Source organism: Phasianus colchicus, chromosome 2, assembly GCF_987193195.1.
Source record: "Phasianus colchicus chromosome 2, bPhaCol1.hap1.1, whole genome shotgun sequence".
In the NCBI taxonomy this organism is placed as follows: Eukaryota; Metazoa; Chordata; class Aves; order Galliformes; family Phasianidae; genus Phasianus; species Phasianus colchicus.
Genome location: NC_143437.1, coordinates 40,572,079 through 40,592,034, shown reverse-complemented (window position 1 = coordinate 40,592,034; position 19,956 = coordinate 40,572,079). Strand labels below are relative to the sequence as shown.

General features: G+C 40.4%; 1 protein-coding gene across 2 annotated transcripts; it reads right to left on the bottom strand.

The window, feature by feature from the left end:
• Positions 1–109: 109 nt before the first annotated feature.
• Positions 110–19,939, bottom strand: GNPAT (glyceronephosphate O-acyltransferase). 2 transcript variants are annotated; one of them, XM_031613482.2, is made up of 16 exons: positions 19,782–19,939; positions 16,558–16,749; positions 14,576–14,752; positions 13,830–13,959; positions 10,346–10,473; positions 9,823–9,898; positions 9,067–9,218; positions 8,846–8,976; positions 7,950–8,173; positions 5,444–5,689; positions 4,449–4,528; positions 3,416–3,556; positions 2,451–2,550; positions 2,265–2,358; positions 985–1,046; positions 110–408 (listed from the first exon to the last, which is right to left on the bottom strand). In XM_031613482.2, exons 1-16 carry the CDS (start codon positions 19,839–19,841, stop codon positions 365–367), a joined length of 2,037 nt encoding a protein of 678 aa, XP_031469342.2. In that variant the 5' UTR covers positions 19,842–19,939; the 3' UTR covers positions 110–364. The 2 variants fall into 2 exon arrangements, with proteins under 2 accessions (XP_031469342.2, XP_031469350.1); XM_031613490.2 differs by having other exon boundaries at positions 16,558–16,746; positions 19,782–19,936.
• Positions 19,940–19,956: the final 17 nt, after the last annotated feature.

Genomic DNA, 19,956 nt, shown 5'->3' with positions numbered 1-19,956 from the left:
TCAATCACGTTCCTTGTTACAAGTCTAGAAAACGGATTCGAGTCTCCGTTACCGTGCACTTCTCTTTAAATACGTATCCCTCCCAAAAAAATAAACCAACCAAACAAAAAAAACCAACCCAAAAAACATTTAATCAATTTAAAAAACAACAAAACACGGTGAGTATAGAAATCAACTGCAACCCTCAGCGGCACCGTCTCTCAGTGGCAGCAGGAAGCAGCTCCGCTGAAGCACGCACACACACACGCACACACACACACGCACTCCCTACAGCCCGCCCCACGCTCCTGTCGGGATTCTGGGTGCGCTGAGAGGACGCGGTCTCGGTCGGTGCGGCATTAGCGGGCGGGTGGAGCTTCTGTATTCAGAGCCGTGCAGCCATGGGCTTCTGTACAGGTGTCCTGGCATCTGGCAAGGAAAGCAGAAAGGCAACGCTTAGCACAAAAAGCTATAATAAACTATTTGTTGGTGTATTTTCTTTGGACATTGGCTTGTGTGATGTTTCAGATAGAGAAGATTGGATGTTAGGAGTTCAGTCCTTCAGTCCAGGAAGAGCAAAGGGCTGCCCAAGGAGCTGCTGGAGTCACCATCCCTGGAGGTGCTCAAAAACCACGTGGATGTGGCACTGAGTGACACCGTTAGTTGGCGTGGTGGGGTTGGGCCAATGGTTACACTTGATGATATCAAGGGTCTTTTCCAACCTTAATGGTTTTTAGTACCTTAATGAGTCTGTAAGTCTAACAGATGTTCAAAGCTGCATAGTTAGTAGTATTGCAAAAAAAACAAAACAAAACAAAACAAAACAAAACAAAACAAAAAACACCAAACCCCCAAAATACCGTATTCCTCTATGGATTAACTTGACAAATTATTAGGAAAAATAGTTAAGAAACAGCTGGAAATATTCCTAGGTCTAGTATATGCTCATTGTCCAAATTCATGTACAAGTCAAGCAGCTTTCCAAACAAATCAGACATCACTTACCAAACACATTCAGGATTTTATGGATAGCCTCTTGATTTACACTGTAAGAGAATCCATTGGACCTGTGGTTCAAAAACAAAACCATGCAATGCTTTTTCAATGATTATTTCTCATTTGTTAGAAATTACTAAAATAATCATAAATTAATCATATTTTTCATCCTGCCAGCAAACATTAATTTTTAGGGCATGGTAGACTTTTAAACAAATTGTGCTCAAGGATTGTTATGTTGTTTTTTTTTAATTCTTCTTCATGCTTACACTCCCTATGTCTCTCTTCCCATTTTCATTAAGGATAACTGCAGTAGAAGAACATTTGCTTGTTTGTTTTTATTAATACTATTTTCAAGACTCTATCTCTGAAATCATATATCTGAAATCTTCAGCTGGTCTCAAAATCTGTTGCACTCAATTTGTTTCATTTATTTAAAAGGGGAAGAAAGGGAATCCAGCTGTAAATATCCATTTAGCACAGTGACATTGCAGGGGACTTACAGCAGCACTTTGTGTGCTTACGATGAACACTACAAGCCTTAAACAATTAATTTCCTCAACAGACACACAAGAAAATGCCTCAGGGTCTTCAGTGGCCAACAGTGTTCTGTGCAAACAGCCAAGGCCAAGCAAGGACTCATAGCAGGGACTCCTATGGTTATACTTTTTAATAGAAGTAGTACCACCACAATGCTAATTGATTTGGTAACATGAAATGCATGTCACTATGTTCCTGTGTAACTAGAGCTGCTTTTTAACTTTAGAACTGTACACTGTGAACTGCATTAAATAACCTTAATAACTAAGTTTTCAGTTAAATTGATTTGAGATGTCAGTGCCAAAATATTTGAAAAGTATTAGTGTTTCCAATTATTGCTTGCATTGCCTGATGAGTCTTATTATAAAACACAGAATAACAATTCCTTCATTAAAAATAAGCAGGATTGTTCTATTTGCACATCAAAACCTGACAGAAACTTTGAAAACCAAAAAGCACAGAAAGGAGAGTCAGAAGAAGCCCACTAGTGGGTTACTGAATTCTGTTGCTGGAGCCCATGGAGCATTTTCACCCTGAGGGATGGCATCCCGCTTCCACAACCTGCACAGAAAGGAAGAAGTACCTAGGCCTTCACTGCAACTCAGGTACACCCAAATCATGCTTCAGTTGGCTGCTGTTCAAGAAATTGTATTGCTCTTATTCTACTTAATACTAATAGCTCAGTCATTAAGAATTTCCAGAAAGGCCACACTTTGTCTTTTATATACCAGAGAGCCAATTTGACTCACATTTTCTTCTTCTTCACTGCACCCAGTTGCACAAGAGCTGCTAAGGCATTTTTCTGCATGTCAGAAGACAGCGCCTCATAACACTGTGTAGCCCCTACAAAAAAAGCAGAAACACAATTAAAAGTTTTATCACTGCCATTAACAGGTCACACTTGTAAAATAAAATTGCATTACAGCTGTACGTACCCTTCTCAAGGAGTTGAAAAACAAAGTTGCGAACTCCAGGTACAAACTGCTTCTCAGTAAAGGCTTCTTTTGTTTCCTTTGATAGATATCTGAAAATTAACTAACATTTAAAGAAAAAAAAAATTAGCACTTCCTTGTGATTGTCGATTTGTTTTTAAGTACAAACAAACGTCCTTACAAAGTAGTAATATTATTACACTTTGAAAAGTTAGCAGAGGAACTTACAAGGTATTATTAAATAGCATATCTGAAAATTTTATTACTGTTTAACAAGCATGAGGTATTAAAATAAGATTCAATATTACTGTAATTGTTACCTTGGACATTAATTTAACGTTTCTGTTCTTGCAATCTAAGCCTGTATAATTTTATTAGAGCATTATCTGTTTTACAGATGGGAAAAACCACACAAGTCAGTACCAATCAACCTAAGTCAGAGACAGCAGATCAGTAACAGTTCCCTCATCTACTAAGTTCATACGTCTGCATTCCTCTCAGCATTATGCTGATATAAATATATCAGAGATTTTAGTCTCCTCTTCCTTATGTATACATTACTTGTCACAGGAATGTAAGTATTTAGCTATATTAAAATCTTAGGGAAAAGAATTTAAAGAGATAAGAACCTGTCACATACAAACTCATTTCTGAACCAAGCAGGACAGTCCAAAAAAGGAATGAAGTGAAAACTCCCAGTAAGAAAGAGCAATGGAGCCTGCCAGCAGCACACTCCCTGTGAGGTTTGTAGCTTATTAGATTACAAGATAGTTTATTGTTTTATTCATTTTGAAAATCCTCAGCCAAACTTGTAATCAGGCTTCTGAAGAATGGTCAGGTTACTACTATTTTTCCATTCTTCCACTCCCCAGCCATTTAATGCGCAAGTATCACTGTACTTGTAGTTTTCCTACAAAACACAGGATAAAAAAAAAAAAAAAAAACACAATTTCTGAAAAACATCATACCTGATAGCCTTCCACAAATGGTCTGAACATAGCTGACAAGAAAGATACTACAACACTTCCTTTGTCAGTAGGGTAGATTTCCTGTTGAGTTGTTTGAATCGCATCGCATTTTGTGAGAAGAAAACACCCTTCCTCAAAATCCTGGAAGAGGGAAGCACAACTGAATTGCTAGCATCTAAACAAGTGCAGAGAGCTTTATCCAAAAACAAACCAACCAACCAACCCACCATAACAAAAACAACAGCAAGACACATTTATAGTGAGTTGCATCACTAAATGGAATTTTATCAGTTACTGGTAGGGTTCTGCAAGGCTCTGTTTTAGGGACAGTCCTCTTCAGTGCTTTCATCAATGCAGGACTTGAAGGTTCATTAAGGAAGCTTAAAAACAATACTAAATTGGGAGGAGCTGTCGACTCCTTCAAGGGTAGAGAGGCCTTACAGAGAGATCTACAAATTGGAGGGCTGGCAATCACCAACCATATGAAGTTTAACAAGGGCAAGCACTGGGTTCTACAATTGAGATGGGCAACCCTGCAAATACGTATGGAGCTGGGAGAATGAACACTTAGACAGCAGCCCTGCTGAAAGGGATCTGGGGGCTCTAGCTGACAGCAAATAAAACACAAACCAGCAGTGTTCCCTGGAAGCCCAAAAGGCCAACTGTAGCCTGGGGTGCACCAGGCCCAGCTGTCATGGTTTTGTGATTTTTGTTGGTGGTATTCCACATCATAACATCATGTAAAGCAGTGGAACTTAAAGAGTTAATGTTCTGGTTCTGTGGACTGTGTTTTTTGGGGGATTTTGGTTCTTGGAGGGGAGGAGTGGCAACCTGGTGGATTCAGACAATAATTTGCAACTAACCAAATGAATACCTCCACTCTGACCTTCTTTTAAGTTCTTCCTCTCACAGATCAAGCAATTATCTCTGCAGGTATTTCTCATAAAGCACACATTAAGGTGAGATCCAAAATCAGATGCTATTTTAGTTGGCTGTACTACTATCATTATTTTTGTATAAGGGATGTTTTTACCTTCAATGAAATACCAGGAAAGAAGATGAACTCATCAGAGAAGATATCCCTCAAGAAGCTGAAGCTGCTGTAGACTTCCTCTGAAAAAAAAAAATACACTGTTATTTAAAAAGGTAATTAAAAACATGCCATTGAAAAGTCATTTAAACCTTATTTTAGAGGGAATATCCACTTTAGATAGAATTTGGACTGGTCATTCAGAGCACTACGTATATATACAACTGAAAGCATCACAGTGGAACAGCAAGTACTCAATTCAGTTGTTACTAAAAGGAAATAACAGGGAACTGTAGATTCCCAGAACATGCATTAAATACCATATAATCAGATGCTGCACAAAGTCAAGGCATATGTTTTGAAATATAACTTAATGAGACAAGTTCTAGAAAACAGCGAAACACTTCAGATACAGTTCTGAGAAGAAAGATTGAGAACTGGCTGCATGATACATGAACTTGTAACCTAAAAAGCAGGCCTGCTGAACATCAACAAAACAAGCAAATAAACCACTGTATTACCACCATGAAAAGAAGCCTTGCTGTAAAAGCAGGAGAGACTTCCAAACAAAGCTCTACTTCAATAGGTGAAGTATGAAGGTTGATAGTATTTTTGGGGCCATTTTACCCTATGGGAGTTTCAGAATGCATACTGCAAGGGAAGGAACCCAAGCACTCCCAGACATTTAACTTCTAAACTCAATTGCTTCTGGATTGCAGAATAGTGTAAACAAGAATGACGATCATCTCATCATAACTCTGCTCTCTCAGCTGAATATGCCTACTTTCAAAAGTATCAGGAGGTAAACAAACAAGAAAGTCAAGCAAAATACCACTGTTCCCCCAACACATTCACCTTATGCCATGAGACCTTATTCAGAATCCTGGCATAACTTTCTCAAGAACCTCCCCCTATCAGCTACGGGAACCTCCTGCCCCTCTTGCTGATGGCAGAGCAGGGAGCGAAGGCACTGGGCTCTCCATGCTACCCAAACGTACCTTTCCTGAAGCTGCGTGTCATTTGCAAGGCAAGTGCCACCAGAGATGGACGTACAAACACATTCAGTAGCTGGTTTCTGTAGGTACTACACATGAGGATGACCAAAGCCCGCTTAAAGACTATTTCCCCTACGGCTCCATCTTCTATTCCTTTGTCATTGAGGACCACATGGCCATCGACGAGGCGCGCAATGTTGGAGTGCAGGGTGAGGCCCGACATAACTGCTTTTTTGGCACACAGATTATCTATCAGGAAAACACAATAGGGAACATACCTCTGTTCAAACTGCCTAAAATGCACCAGTATTTCATTAAGCTTTATCACAGAGGAGAACCATGACATCATTCAGTTAGAAAAACACTCGGCCTAGGCACTGTATGCAATGGAGAGAATAAATTTCAGATAGTTCTGCAATTAGAACTCTTTAAATTCTTCCACTTTCTAGCAATAAAATGAAATTCCTTTGTCTCTGGAACAAAGATTCTGAGCCCCCAACTAGAAGGCTAGAACTGTCTGATGGATACATTTATCCTTAGAGAAATACTTTTGATTAGGCATTTCTAGCACCGTAAGTTTTCAATCAGATGAACAAGTCTTCATCAAGTTTTTCCACAGCTTTCTTATGCAAAGCATTCCTCATACCAAATTAAGTTCAAAAAATCCTAAAAGAAATGTCATTACATAATAAACTTGCTCAAAGAGAAAAGTTTGCACTTAAACCCAAGTTCTGTTAAAATTCTTTTAAAATGCCTTAAGCAAAGAACTCTATGGATTTTGTGGTTTTCTCGTTTCTTTTTAAGAAATTTCTTCAAAGGCAGATATGAGCCTTGCAATACTTTGGTAAGACTTCCTTTTGTCAGAGTAACACATCACAAACAGACAGAGAACAGCATCTCAAGTCTTGAAATACACTTCTGTTTTTAAACTATCTTTAGCTTTAAGCATGACTTCCATGGAATGCGAAGCATTTGGAAAGCAGAGAAACAATAAAAACTGCTAAATGAACACAAAAATACAGTTTACATGATCACAGCAATACAGGCATATCAAATCAATGAAGTCTTTCACAAAAATATGTATTTCAAATTCTTTCCCACTGGCTTTCATGTAGAACCCTCCTTGCACCTTATTTGTTCCTTTGGCTAGTGTGTTCCAGTTTTCCCATCATTTTCTCAAGCCTCTCAGCATAATAAGAACCAGAGGCGTGATCGAGTTATTTTGCAGCTCCCATTTTTAATATATTGTAACATATAAAGAAATATTCTGCCTGTAACAACCAGCCAGCATGATACGAGGAGAAACAGCTGGTTGTCTGGAGATAGAAGAATAGATGAGGTGCATGTACTTGCTTGTCTTAGTGATGCCTTCAAATTAACCTTTTAAAACATTTATTCTTTCAAATTATTGCCAAAGAAAAGCCAACCCACACACACACAGCAAATCTTGTTTTGACACAAATGAATACCTACTGCATGGCCAGCACACTCAAACAAAATCTTCACAATTGTTGTCTGTATTTCAAATGCCCTGCCCATTTTCCATTCCCTGACTACACCACAACTCTACTAAAGCAAAAGCTTATTCATTGTTGCTAATAAAATAAGCACACATGAAAGCAGCATGTTTTTGCTTTACCGTGCAATCAGATTCTAAACAATGTTTTAACATCACCATGAAATTCTTCCTTTTACAGTCTGGAAGGAGCAGACTTTGTTTGCATTCACTACAATGAAGATCCCTGAAAAGAGAAGTGCTATTTTTCCAGAAATGTCAGAGTTCTGTTATTACTGTGGTCTGCTCTTATTTCTCTATCATAACACTGAGAGGAATCCTTGATTATGACTACAAAGCAAAGATCCATAGTTTAAATATACTGACAGTGGAAAAGGTGAATGTATTTGCATCACATACTACTTTTCTTTGCTGACTTTGTCACTTATGTCCTGAGGCTCCACATCATCTGCATCACATCTCAGCTCACTGAGAGATGTTTAAAACAATTGTTCAGAAAAGGAAGGAGAAAGTTTGGATTTTATTTATCTCCCACATTTGTTCGGGCTAGTTCCTTATCACAGTAACAACTCAGTGTCATACCACAAACGTAGCATTTTACTCAGTTACCCTTGCAGAATGGGTAACTGTGTGAAATTGTGTAGGGTTCAGAATTGTAACCCTGTGAAATATATAGGGTTCAGAAAGATACTAGGCAAATCTTGGTGCTTAATATAAACAGCTTACAATTTCCCCCTCATTCCACAGTTACAGAAATCACAGTAAAATACCTCCCCTGCATCAGTCTAACTGTCTTTCAAGGTAGCATATTCTACAGCCTAAGACAAACCCCCTTCTACATTAGTGTCATTTTTGGCTTATGCTAAAATCCATTCGTGACTCAGCACCTATGAAAACAATCTGTAAAGTTGTCACCATACACTGCTTTCAGGAAAATATTATGTATCCTTCACAAACAACAAAAGGAATAGAAATAACACTTTCAATGCATACCTGGCCATTCAATGAATCCTCCAAAAGTCTGAGTTAAGCCTTTGAGCCACACAGTCTTTTCTATTAGAAGTTCAAAATCAATGGCAGGCAAATTCTGGAGCAGAACAGCAGCAACTAGCACCCATGGGCTCAAAACCATGTTTTCTATTTGCAGGAGTTCCATTTTATAAGCTACATCACTGACAAATTCTTGAATATCTTCAGTTGGCTTTTGTGGAAGATGCCTTAAAACAAACAAACAAACAAACAAAAAAAAAACAGTGCAGTTCAAGGTTAAAAAGCTTCAACATCTGGAATATAAATCACACTCTTCCTTATTTCTTTTATGTATCGCTCCCAGATCCTAACATCTGCAGGGGAGTTCTTTGCACTATATAGTACAGATCAAAACATCAGTAAATTCACAACAACATTTGAATCTGAACTTTGTATTGATGTTGTACACTTGCTACTTGCTATCCTCAAAATAGACAAATAAACTAGATTTTATATATCAAATTACACAATCACCACATCCAGCCATAGCTCCATCTTCCTTACTTCACGATCACATAACTGCTTGCAGTAATAAGCAAGAAAGGGAAGAAAGGGGAGTTTCTATGTGACAGAGCTACTGAATTCTCAGAAAATAGAGCTTTGCCTAGGGCATACATCACAATAAACTTTTAAATAAGATATCCTCCCCCTTAGAACAAAGCAATGGAATTAACAACTTGTAACAGAAACAACCAGTCAGAAGCATGATAACCCTGCGCTCAGACAGAACATCTTCACTGAAGATGATGGGGAGGCGAGAGAAAGTGAAACAGAAGTAAAACAGAGAGTTATTAATTATTTCAATATTTTTGAGAATTAAACAAGTGCTTTCCTGTATAAACCATAACAATATTTGGTACCTGGGAACTAAATTATATGGGCATAGATTGATTCTCCCGGAAGCCAATGTTCTAAGTGACACCGGCTGGCCAACATAGATGTGTATGGTACCAAAATTGTCACTGAGGATTCTTCTGGCCTTTAACAACCCCTAAGGAAATGGAAAGAGTAAAAAACAAATTTTAGAGCTACATGATGCATATACAACCACTTATGTTCTGTTCTTAAGGAATTTACATACAGATGTAGATTCTTTGGGCTTTGGGACTCCTAGGAGTTCATATGCATAAAGAGATTCTTCTAATATCCTCTCATAGCTGATGCTGATGGGAACAAGGTACGTGTCAAAGACTTCACGTTTAAAAAATGGTTCCATCACAATGCTGAGAAGACCTGCAAATTAGATTAAAAAGAAAAGAAAAAAGAAAAAAAAAGAAAAAAAGTGAGTCCCTTGCCTTTTTCAAGGAAGGAAGAGCAACCGCAATTTAACTTCGAAAAAGATAGATTTACATTTTAGAAACTACTAATAGGTGTGCATCATTTTTGTCCTCTTGGAGCAAGCAGATGCAGAAGACACTGTTCAAGCTTTAAAACAGAAGGTGAATGTAAGCAATACATTTGCACAGCTATTTGTGCTCTTTTCAGAAGTACTGCTCTGTTCTTGTACATGTCTTTCTAAAGATTCCCTATGACTTTTACAAAGAGTTAATCTATGATTTTTCTGAGGTGGTAAGGGAATGCCTGTTTTCCAGAAAGAAAAGAGGAAAGAATTATGCAATTAAGTACACAATTGAAGAGAAAACAGAATGCAAGAGACATGTATTGATCTTCTTAATATAGCTTTGGAACTTTAACTGTAGTATTCTCCACTGCTCACAGACCTCACCAGTTTCCCACCACTTCAACACCTCTTCCTGTCCGAAGAATTTAGGAAGAACATAGCCACTAATGAAAACACTGATCACCATAAAAGGTTGCAAATTTTTAAGAAACTTACCAAACTTTGGAGTCAGAGTCTTAGCAGTGCGGCTTCTAGTTCCTTCAAGAAAAAACTCAATTGGGGCATAGCCATTCTTCAAAAGTAAAACAAACAAAAAGCTGGTCAGAAAAACAAAAATATTTCTTCCTTACTGCCTACAAATAATTCAAAGTACTTAAAACATAAGCAGATTTTTTTTCATGGAAGCCATGCCACTCCAACCTCAGTCATTTCAAATCTGTATTCATCTATTGTATTTGTCAAACTATGTAGTTTAATTAACAGAAACATTTTCTCTGTCATGTGATATGGGTACACAATCCAAAGCAACTGATAAGCAGCAATTTGTTAACTGCCCACTGCTGAAATGCAGTAACAGCACATGCATGCTCCTCACCAGCATTAACTCTGAGGTAAAATGCATTTGCTCCATCAGTGAAGACTTTAATTTTATGCCCACGATGTCACACTTATTTTAAGTGAATCATTGCAATAGAGTATTTCTTAAGCATACATTTTGAGAGCTCAATAATGTATTTACCCTTAACATAGTTTTTACATATTCAGCAAAAACTGCCCAATAGAGTCTGTTGCCACCGAAGGAACGTCGCATAAAAAAGGCACCTGCCCTTCGTAGCAGTTCACCAACTATCTTCATTCCTAGGAAATCTGAAATACAATCAAACAGAAATTAAATCCACACACAGAGAATTTAATAATATCTGCCAGCAGAACCAACTACGTTCTGTAATAAACTGATTTAATTACCAGAATAAAAGAGATCTCTCTCAAGGATTGTGTTGTTGCTTGCAATGCTTGCAAGACATGACTGGTATGTTATATATATATATATATATATATATATATAGTTGAAAGCATTATCATATGTGTGTGTATATAAGGAAATAGCACTCATATCAATTTCTTTTCTTTTTATAATTCAGACATCCAGATTTCAGCCATAATGAGGATTATTTTTTTTTCAAGTACTTTGTCTCACTCATCTCCAGAAAGATCAGTTACCACTGAAAGCATCTCGGAAGACACAAATTAACCCCAGCAAGAAACTAACCAATTACATTATGTTATATTATATAAGAGTCCAACTCATCAATTTGGGAATGGTAGCATAAGCCAGACAAAATTTTTGATAATTTTCTGGTTTCAAGCAATCCCTCAATGCTTAGATTGTTAAAAGCAGGAAGTGCTCAGTAGTAACAAATATTCTGGGGAGGTATTTAAGATGAGTCCACATAGCAACTGGCCATTTGCTGCTTCAGCTTTCCTGTTATCTCAATCAGTAAAACATTTGAGAACAGATATTCAGTCACTAGATATGAAGAAAAAAGATAAAAGGAAATTAGCTACAGGACTCTGGGCAACAACAGCTGCTGTAAGAGCTTTGACTCTTGTAAGGGTCCTACTACCCTCCCTCTCTCACCACAGAACAGACTCTATCCTCTCCTTTACCTCCATCCTCCTACTTCCCAAACAATCCCTCAGCCAGGATGCAGCTGCCATGACCACACTTCTCCCCAGTGCACACTGCCACACCAGGAACTGGGATTCAAAAGCACCTTTCATGTGCCTCATGCCCACACTATTTCTCTAGCTCTGCACTCTGCTAAAGAGTCTGTCTCCTCTTTTATAGCCCCTTTTTAGATATTGAAAGGCCACTCTCAGGTCTCCTGGAGCCTTCTCTTCTCCAGGATGAACATCCCCAGGTCTCTCAGTCTGTCCTTGTAGGAGAGGTGTTTTATCCCTTGGATCATTTTTGTAGCCCTCCTCTGAAGGTGCTCTAACAGGTCTATGTCTCTCCTGTACCAAAGAGTCCACATCTGGACACAGTACTCCAGTGGAAGCCTCACCAGCACAGAGTAGAGGGAGCTGGATCATCTCATTTGATCTGCTGACTATGCTTCTTCTGATGCAGCCTAGGATACAGTTGGCTTTCTGGGCTGCCAGGGCACATTGCTGGCTCATATTCAGTTTGCCATCCACCACTGCCAAGTTGTTTTTGGCAGGGCTGTACTCTACTCTAACATCCCCCAGCTTGTATTGATAGCAAAGGTTACCATGACCCGGGTGACAGACATTGCACTTGGATTTGTTGAACCTCAGGAGGTTCACCTGGGCCCATTGGTATTGCCTGTCTGTCTAGGTCTCTCTGGACGGCTTCCCATCCTTCAGACGTGTTGACCGCACCACACAGGTTGATGTCATCTGCAAATGTGCTGAGGGTGCACTCAGTCCCACTGCTGATATCACTGATGAAGATGTTAAAAAGCACTAGTTCCAGTACTGACCCCTGATGGACACCACTTGTCACTGATCTCCATCTGGACATTCAGAAACTGACCACTACTCTCTGGATATGATCTGATAACGAGTTCTCCAACCACCAAACAGCCCACCCATCAAATCCATATATTTCTAATTTGGAGAGAAGGATGTTATGGGGGGATCATGTCTAAGGCCTTGCTGAAGTCCTGACAGATGACATCATCAGCTCTTCCCTCGTGCACTGATGCAGCTACACTATCATAAAACACAACATGGTTGGTCAGGCAGGACCTTCCCTTGGTGAAGCCATGCTGGTTATCCCTCTCTTCCCTGTGCCTCAGCATAGCTTCTAGAAGGATCTGTTCCGTGATCTTCCCCAGCACAGAGATGAGGCTGACAGATTGGTAGTTCCCTCTGTCATTATTTCTACCCATCTTAAAAATGAATGTGACATGGCCTTTCCTCCAGTCACCAGTGACTTCACCTGATCGCCATGACTTTTCAAACATCATTGAGAGTGGCTTGGCAACTATGTCAGCTAATTCCCTCAGGACTCTGGGATGCATCTCATCAGGACCCATAGACTTATGGATGTCCAGGTTCTTCACGTGGTCATAAACCTGACCTTCTCTTATGGTTGGAGAGGCATGACACTCCCAGTTCCCACCTTCTGAACCATCCACTCAACAGCTGTGTGCAGAACAGTATCAAGCAAAGACTGAAGCAAAAAAAGTTTTGAGTACCTCAATCTTATCCTTGCCTGTTGTTACAAGCCTGTCTGTATTGCTCACAAGAAGGTGTACACCCTCCTGAACTTTCCTTTTCTGGTTGACGTACCCATAGAAGTCTTTCTTATTCTTCTTTGTGCCCCTTGCCAAATCCAATTTCAGTTGGGCCTTGGCTGTCCTGACCCCATTCCTACACAGCCTAGCAGCACCACTAAACTCCTCTCAGGTTACCTATCCTTGATTCCATTGTGCATTTTCTTCTTGCACTCCAGTTTGACCAGCAGGTCCTGGTTCAGCCATGCCAGTCTTTTGCTTTCCTTTCCAGACTTCCTCCACCTTGAGGAGAGCTCTTGTGCCCTAAGAAAAGCTTCCTGAAAGATCTGCCAGCTCTGTTCTGTTCCCTTGTCCCTGAGGACAGATTTCCAGGGGCTTTTGTTGACTAACTCATGAAGAGCTGAAAGCTGGCTTTCCTAAAATTAAGCTTCCTGATTTTATTCTCTGCCTGTCCAATATCCCTCAAGAGTGAACTCCATCATTGCAAGGTCACTACAGCTCAGGCAGCCTCCAATCCCGATGTCACCAATCAGTTTCAAGGAATCAGTCACACCACCAACCAGCAAGAGGTAATTGGCACTTCATATCAGGCTACTGTGACGGTACTTAAAGCTGTATCAAGTGTCACAAAAGGCTCTGTGTACACAGTAACTCTTGGCCAAGCTTTTGTCTGTTTCCAGGCAAAGAAAGCAATAGAGAAGTCTGCTTCACAACACCTGTCTTTTCCCAGCCTTGGGTCTACAGGTGAGGTACTTCTGGTTGAACTTGCTATGAAAAATAATCACTTTTGATTGGACTCAGCACAGAGGAGGGGCATGACCATGCAAACATCTAATTCAAAGACATTTTAACAAAGAGTATTTGCAACAGAAATTAAATAACTGTTTATAGCAGCAGCTACCTGATCCCTTGCTACTGGTTCTCTGAATCCTGAAAACACCATTAAAAGAACATACTTGCCTATTCCTGCAGCAATGACAGGCAAAGCCAAGTCATAAGTATATAGCAAATAAGACAGCATCAAGAAGTCTACATAGCTTCGGTGACTGGGCAGCAGTACAACTGGGTGCTCTTGAATGGCACGTTGCAACTGAAAAAAGAAACAAGAATAAACAATATTGTTCCAGTAATTGCAGAATTGCTGTTGAAACTTGCAGATACAGATCTTCACACAGCTTAAGAAGAATAGAAGCTCATTCGTTGAGTACAGTTTCTTTGTTCACTTCATATCTTTTTCAGCATGGAACCACAGGAAATTTGGAGCAATGTTTCCAGAATAGAACCCTATTGCTTAAAGGTACCACAGGACTGAAAAGACAGGGCCACCTCAGTACATGAGGGATGTTCTTTCTCAGCATCAAAACACATAGCATGAATAATATGTATTTTAAAACCTTAGAAATATTAATCCTTACTGCCAAATACATCTCAAGTGAAGGCCTACATAATCTGCAAAAGATGCAAGAAGCTTTATCTAAAATGTCTCCTTACCATCAGAAGAATTTGAAAAATTTTTCTGTTTGCCTCAAATACACATCATCTGACTTTTCTCCTCTTTACTAAGAAAAGCAGCAGTAAACACAAATGCAGTCTTTTTTAAAGAAGCGTATCTTTTGTATTTTTTCCTAGTAGTGAAGATTGGAGCCTCTGCCTAAGTATCAGTAGGAAAATATTACAGTTTTTTGTTTTTCTTGAACAGTACTCACTCTCTGCATTCCTTCTTCATTCACACAAACTCTCTGGAATAGCTGTTTAAATATTTTGCTCAGAGTAAAGGCAAAAAATCTGACAGTTCCTAATTGCATACTGTGACCCATCTCATCCAGGATTTCCATGGCTTCTTCTTGAATAATATCAGGCGATTCTCCCATTTCTTTTGCTAACTAAAGAGAAATAAAGCAAACAAAAGAACAGTCAGATGTTGCACCCTTCTCCTTGCCCACACACACTATTCAGTGTGCCACAACAGTTACAGCAGCAGTAATTCTAGAGTTTTATCTGGTAGGCATACATTTAATCTTACAGAATCTGTTCAGTGTCAAACAGAATGAGAAAGCCATGTTAAAGCTGAGCTGTCAACAGGGGCTGAGTAGTAACTTTTCTTCCTCGAAAACATACTATCTGGATATTTTAGCCTGTAGCACCTTCAGAGGAGGTTTAAACTCTAAGAATATTTCCTAGATTATTGGTCTGAAGAAGTTGTGTGCAGTTTTCTTTAATTAGTAAAATGAAACTTAAGCTTGCAGAAATATTCTAGTAGATCTCAAAAGTGCATTTGGGTTGGATTTTAAGACTTAACCAAAGAACTTCATTTATTACTCTGGCAATGGCTAGCTGAAATGCAAACAAAGCTCTGTCTCTACCAGCTTTGCATATCAATGTGTTGGGTTTTTTTTCTGTTCTTATGCACATTCCATTTTGAAGTGGTTTTTTTTTTAAACAGACTTAATAATCATCTATTTATATAAGAGAAGTTTACATTCTCTTTTAAATAGAGAAATATTTAACTGAAAAGTTCATCTTTTGCTGTTATGAAATGAGGAACATGCTTTTTACTGAACATCCAACAGGAAGAAAGAGGAAGAACGACAGAATAAAAAGCTTCCTAAATAGCATGGCTCAGTTCAGAGGCCAGCAATACTTGCAGTAATCTCTAGCTTGCAGCTGAGAAGCAGACTGCAATGGCAAGACTACGAACCTCCTTCAACCACTTCACACTCATCTGAAAAATTTCTATCAAAATCATTTTCCATCAGAAAAACAGCACTTAAGAAGAAAACATGACACAAGCATCTACCTGACAAATGCTATGTAAAATATTTTCTTTCAGATAATGCTTTAATGTTTCCAAATTGAAAATTAAATATTACTTAGCAATTCCTGATGGCAGTAAGACTGAAACATGTCGATCATGCTTCAGTGTGTAACCTCATAGCAAGCTTTGATGTATCATACCTGACACCAACCATTTCAAAATAAAAATATCATGGCAGCCACTCACTCCAAACTAACCGAAATATCTTATGCATACATCTGCTACCCTGGAATTTATTTATTTTTTTAATGCTGAAAATAGGTACTTCTGCTAAGTAATTCCCTTATTCCAGCCATTTCAAAATATGAGTCAGTTGAATATAAAATATTTTATTCAATACAACGTAGCAGCTGCCCTTCATCTTAAAACAATAATGTGGACACATCTTAGTATTTCTACTTCAAAGAATTGTGTGAAATAGAACTTTCATTTTTGGGACTGTAGTGCTTATGATTCCATCATAAACACATTGCTAGCCTATAAAATTGCTGCAAGACATCCTCAAGGTACAAAAGTGTCTACTAAGCAGAGTGTGTCTTTCATAATGCTGCTCTGTGTCAAGGACAGTGGAGAAGGGCACAAAAAAAGTCAAGCACGCTGGTTAAATTGGATATTGAAGTGTCATATAAGCAAAATCAAAACACTGCAATATAAATCAGATACCTAACAGCTTTACTGGCAACCCTGTGGTAAAACAGTACTTGTCTTTCCTGCCAGAAGAGAATGGCTCTCAAGTTACTGATGTAATGGAACGCCTACCAAACTATACCTATGGTGTTTGACAAGGCCAGCAATATTTCCTTTTTCCTATTGCCACACAAAGTTTGGCTGTGTTCAATTTAGTTTGTTTAACAGCTCAGCGTTCAGACTCACCTGCTTGATAACATATTGAACCTGCTCTGATTGGAGAACAACACTTTTAATAGCATTTGGCTTGCAAGGTGAAAGTCCTTTATAGATCACAGGTGTATAACATTTCATTGCATATCTTAAGTCACTGGACAATCGTCTTTCCTCCAAGATATCTTCAAACTCATCTCTTTTCTTTGATGTGAGCTCTTTCTGCTAGGAACATACAAATAAAGAATGAGGCACCATTTCGGGTGCTGGGATTTACTTTTCTGTTTCCAATGCATAATACTTAATCAGAGATCTTTTGAAATCAGAAGAATCCATTGGCCATAGAATTCTAAGTGTTGGAAAAGGCCACTAAGACAGCCTAGTTCAACCACCAACCCACGCCCACCATGCCCACTAACCATGTAAGTGTAGTCTGACAGGTAATGATTGTGCCAGAGGAGGTTCAGGTCAGATATTAGGAAAATTTTCCACTCAGGGAGAGCAGTGAGGCATTGGAAGGGGCTACCCAGGGAGGTGGTAGAGTCACCATCCTTAGAGGTACTGAAGAAACGTGTGGCTGTGGCACTGAGGGACATGCTTGGATGCAGTAGTAATGTATTAGATGCAAAACTTTTGCAGTGTTTGGTTGCTTTACTTTTTTTTTTTTCTTCTTTTCATATTTCTGTAGTGTCTGCATTCCACACTCTGAGTGCATGCACAATGCACTGCTTGGAACAATGCTGCAATTAGAAACTTAAAAAAAATAAATAATTGAACCAAAACAAAAGCAACAAACGTTTCCAACTGCAAAAGTTTCCAGATCACCCTATGTCACATTGCTTAATTCTGCCCAACAGGAAGAGATTTAGGGAACACCTCTGCTTTAAAGCTAAAATGCCTTGCCTCTAGTCTCTTCATGATTAATAGGTATTAGCAGCTTTGATCTCTACTCTTACAGCTGCATGAAAACAATAACAGGAACAACATTATATGAACACAGTCATCAACAAAAGAAAGTAGTATCCCTGCTGCTTTAAGCTGCACCTCCGACCTTGGTGATCTGTTCTGGCTTTTACCAAGCTTGGATACAAAGGTACAGAAAGCACAGCCAGGTAGGAACAAAACAAAAAGCAAACTACCAGCCATGTGAAGATCAGAATGCAACACAGTGCACAGTACAGTTATAAAGAGAGCACAGCCTCTGAGTAACCAGTGTCACAGTTAAGAAAGAAAGCTAACAGTGCATCTAGAACTAGTTGCGGATCCATCCCACTGCAGAAATCTCTTTCACAAAACTCTTCTCCCCAAGACAGCAGGCATAGTCTGTGTTAGAGAGGGATGTCTCCTTTTATCTTCTGTAACAGCACAGCCTATGTGAATGACCCTTCAGTCTTTCTAGAACTCAAATTGTATCCTTCCAAACTTCTAAATAGCAGCAATACTCACCAGACAAGCAAGACTCAGTGAAACATAAATATAAAGGTAACAGTTATGATTAAGAGTATTTATTAGAAAAAGATGCTAAAGAAAAAAAAAAAAAAAGAAAAAAAAAACTGGGGGAAAAAAGTGAAGGATGAAAGGCATTGTTTCCCAGGCTGTTACAGCAACCTTCCCTGACCCCAAGACAAAGGCCTGGCCAGCAAACATCCACCAGAAACAGATAAGCAAAACACTCAGCAGCAGCAGCTAGGTTTTCAGCCCTGGGAGAGGGAGTCAGCTTTCGCTGTGTGCTCAGTGTAGCTGTATCAGCAACACTGTCAAAAGCAGCTGACATTTGGAGTGAGCACTGTGCACCATTTAGCTCCCGACTATTTGTCACTACAAGACAGTTCGGAAAAACAAAACAAAATACCATGAATCAGGAACATCTCCACTTAAGAACCACAAAAAAAAAAAAAAAAAAGCCCTTCAAAACCCCAAGTGAATCAAGAGCCAATTTCATTTTATCAGAGAACACAAACCTCTACTATAACGCCTGACATTGTTATATTTTCCCCCATACGCTACAGCCAGGTTTTGGTACCATCCTTTACTGCACCAGTGCTTGGTAGTTCACCTCACTTTTCTCTCCAGTATCGTAGTTCAGAGAGCTGTCCCACAGTAATTGCACAACCACTCTCTACACAGGCTTTTTTAAAAATTAATAGGTTTAAGCTCATACATGCTATATTAAATGTAGGCCCACATCCATTTATAAGCTTTATTATCTTTTTTTCCTACGTAGTTTAGTATTAAAGTTTTCAATCTTTCTTCTTCCACAGCATTCACCTAGCTGATGTCACACAAGTGCCAGGGAAGCCATAAGCTGACAAGGAGTCCAGAGATAGTTTGTGTCCATCATCTGTGGCCTTGATACCTTCTAGCAACCTTTCTGTATACAAATAACACAGAAAAAAATAAACCACTTTTGGAAGAAAAGAGAAGAGAAAGGGAGAGGAAAAGGACCCAGAACTCAGCTCTGGTAGCATCAGCCACACCAGCAGCAGCTGTGCTTCTGCAGCCATTAACATGAGAGCACGTCGTGGATGACAGAGGCTGTACAAAGCCACAGCCGATGGAGAAGTCACCTGTCTACTACTTCCATTGACTTCACATTTCCAGATTTCATGTCCCAGCCTAACGTGGCACGGAGAGAGCCGAAAGAACCGCACAGACAAACTGCTGCTTGGATTCACCTGCAGCCTGGCAGAGACACACTTAGAGGATACGCAGCTGAGAACCCTGGCACCAGAGAGCTCACTTCTGTACGTGGTTACTGCCACACGGCTGAAGCGCGGAGCGGGGATGCCGCAGCTCTCCACGATCCTCAGAACACAACAACGGGAGCGCGCTCGTGTGCGCCTGGGACAGCGGCACAGCGCCAGGGAGATACAGCAGTGCCGCTCAGGAACCCGAGCTGGAACTACGAGCCATATCCCTCTTTTCCAACCCTTCGCCCCAATCCTAGCGAGAGGACGGGTTTAACAGCCCACATCTCAATCTCTTCAGGGAAAAACGGGGACACAACACGGGGCGGCCCGCTCTGTCAAACCCGTCTATGTGACAGCTCTCTAACAGCCGCTTCAGCCGAGAACACGCCAACAGCAGCACACTGCTGCCCAAACAGCCGAACTCCGACAGCCGAACCCGGGGACAGCCGCAGGCCTTCCCTCCCATCCTGCCCGGCACCTGCCGCCCGCCCGCAGGCCCCGCCCGAGCCCCGCTTCAGAGCGAACGCGGCCCGTGCAGGCGGCGGCCCCTCTCCCCGCGCCGCCTACCGAGAACATGGGCGTCCCTCGCCGCGCCCGCCCGGCCGCCGTCGCCACCGCCGCCGCCATGGCTCTGCGAGCGCCGCCGCGCCCCGCTCGGCCGCCCTACCCCTTCGCTGCGGCGCCCATGGCCCCGCGCCGCCCCGGCCCGGCTGCCCGGCGCGCTGAGGCGGGCGCGGGGGAG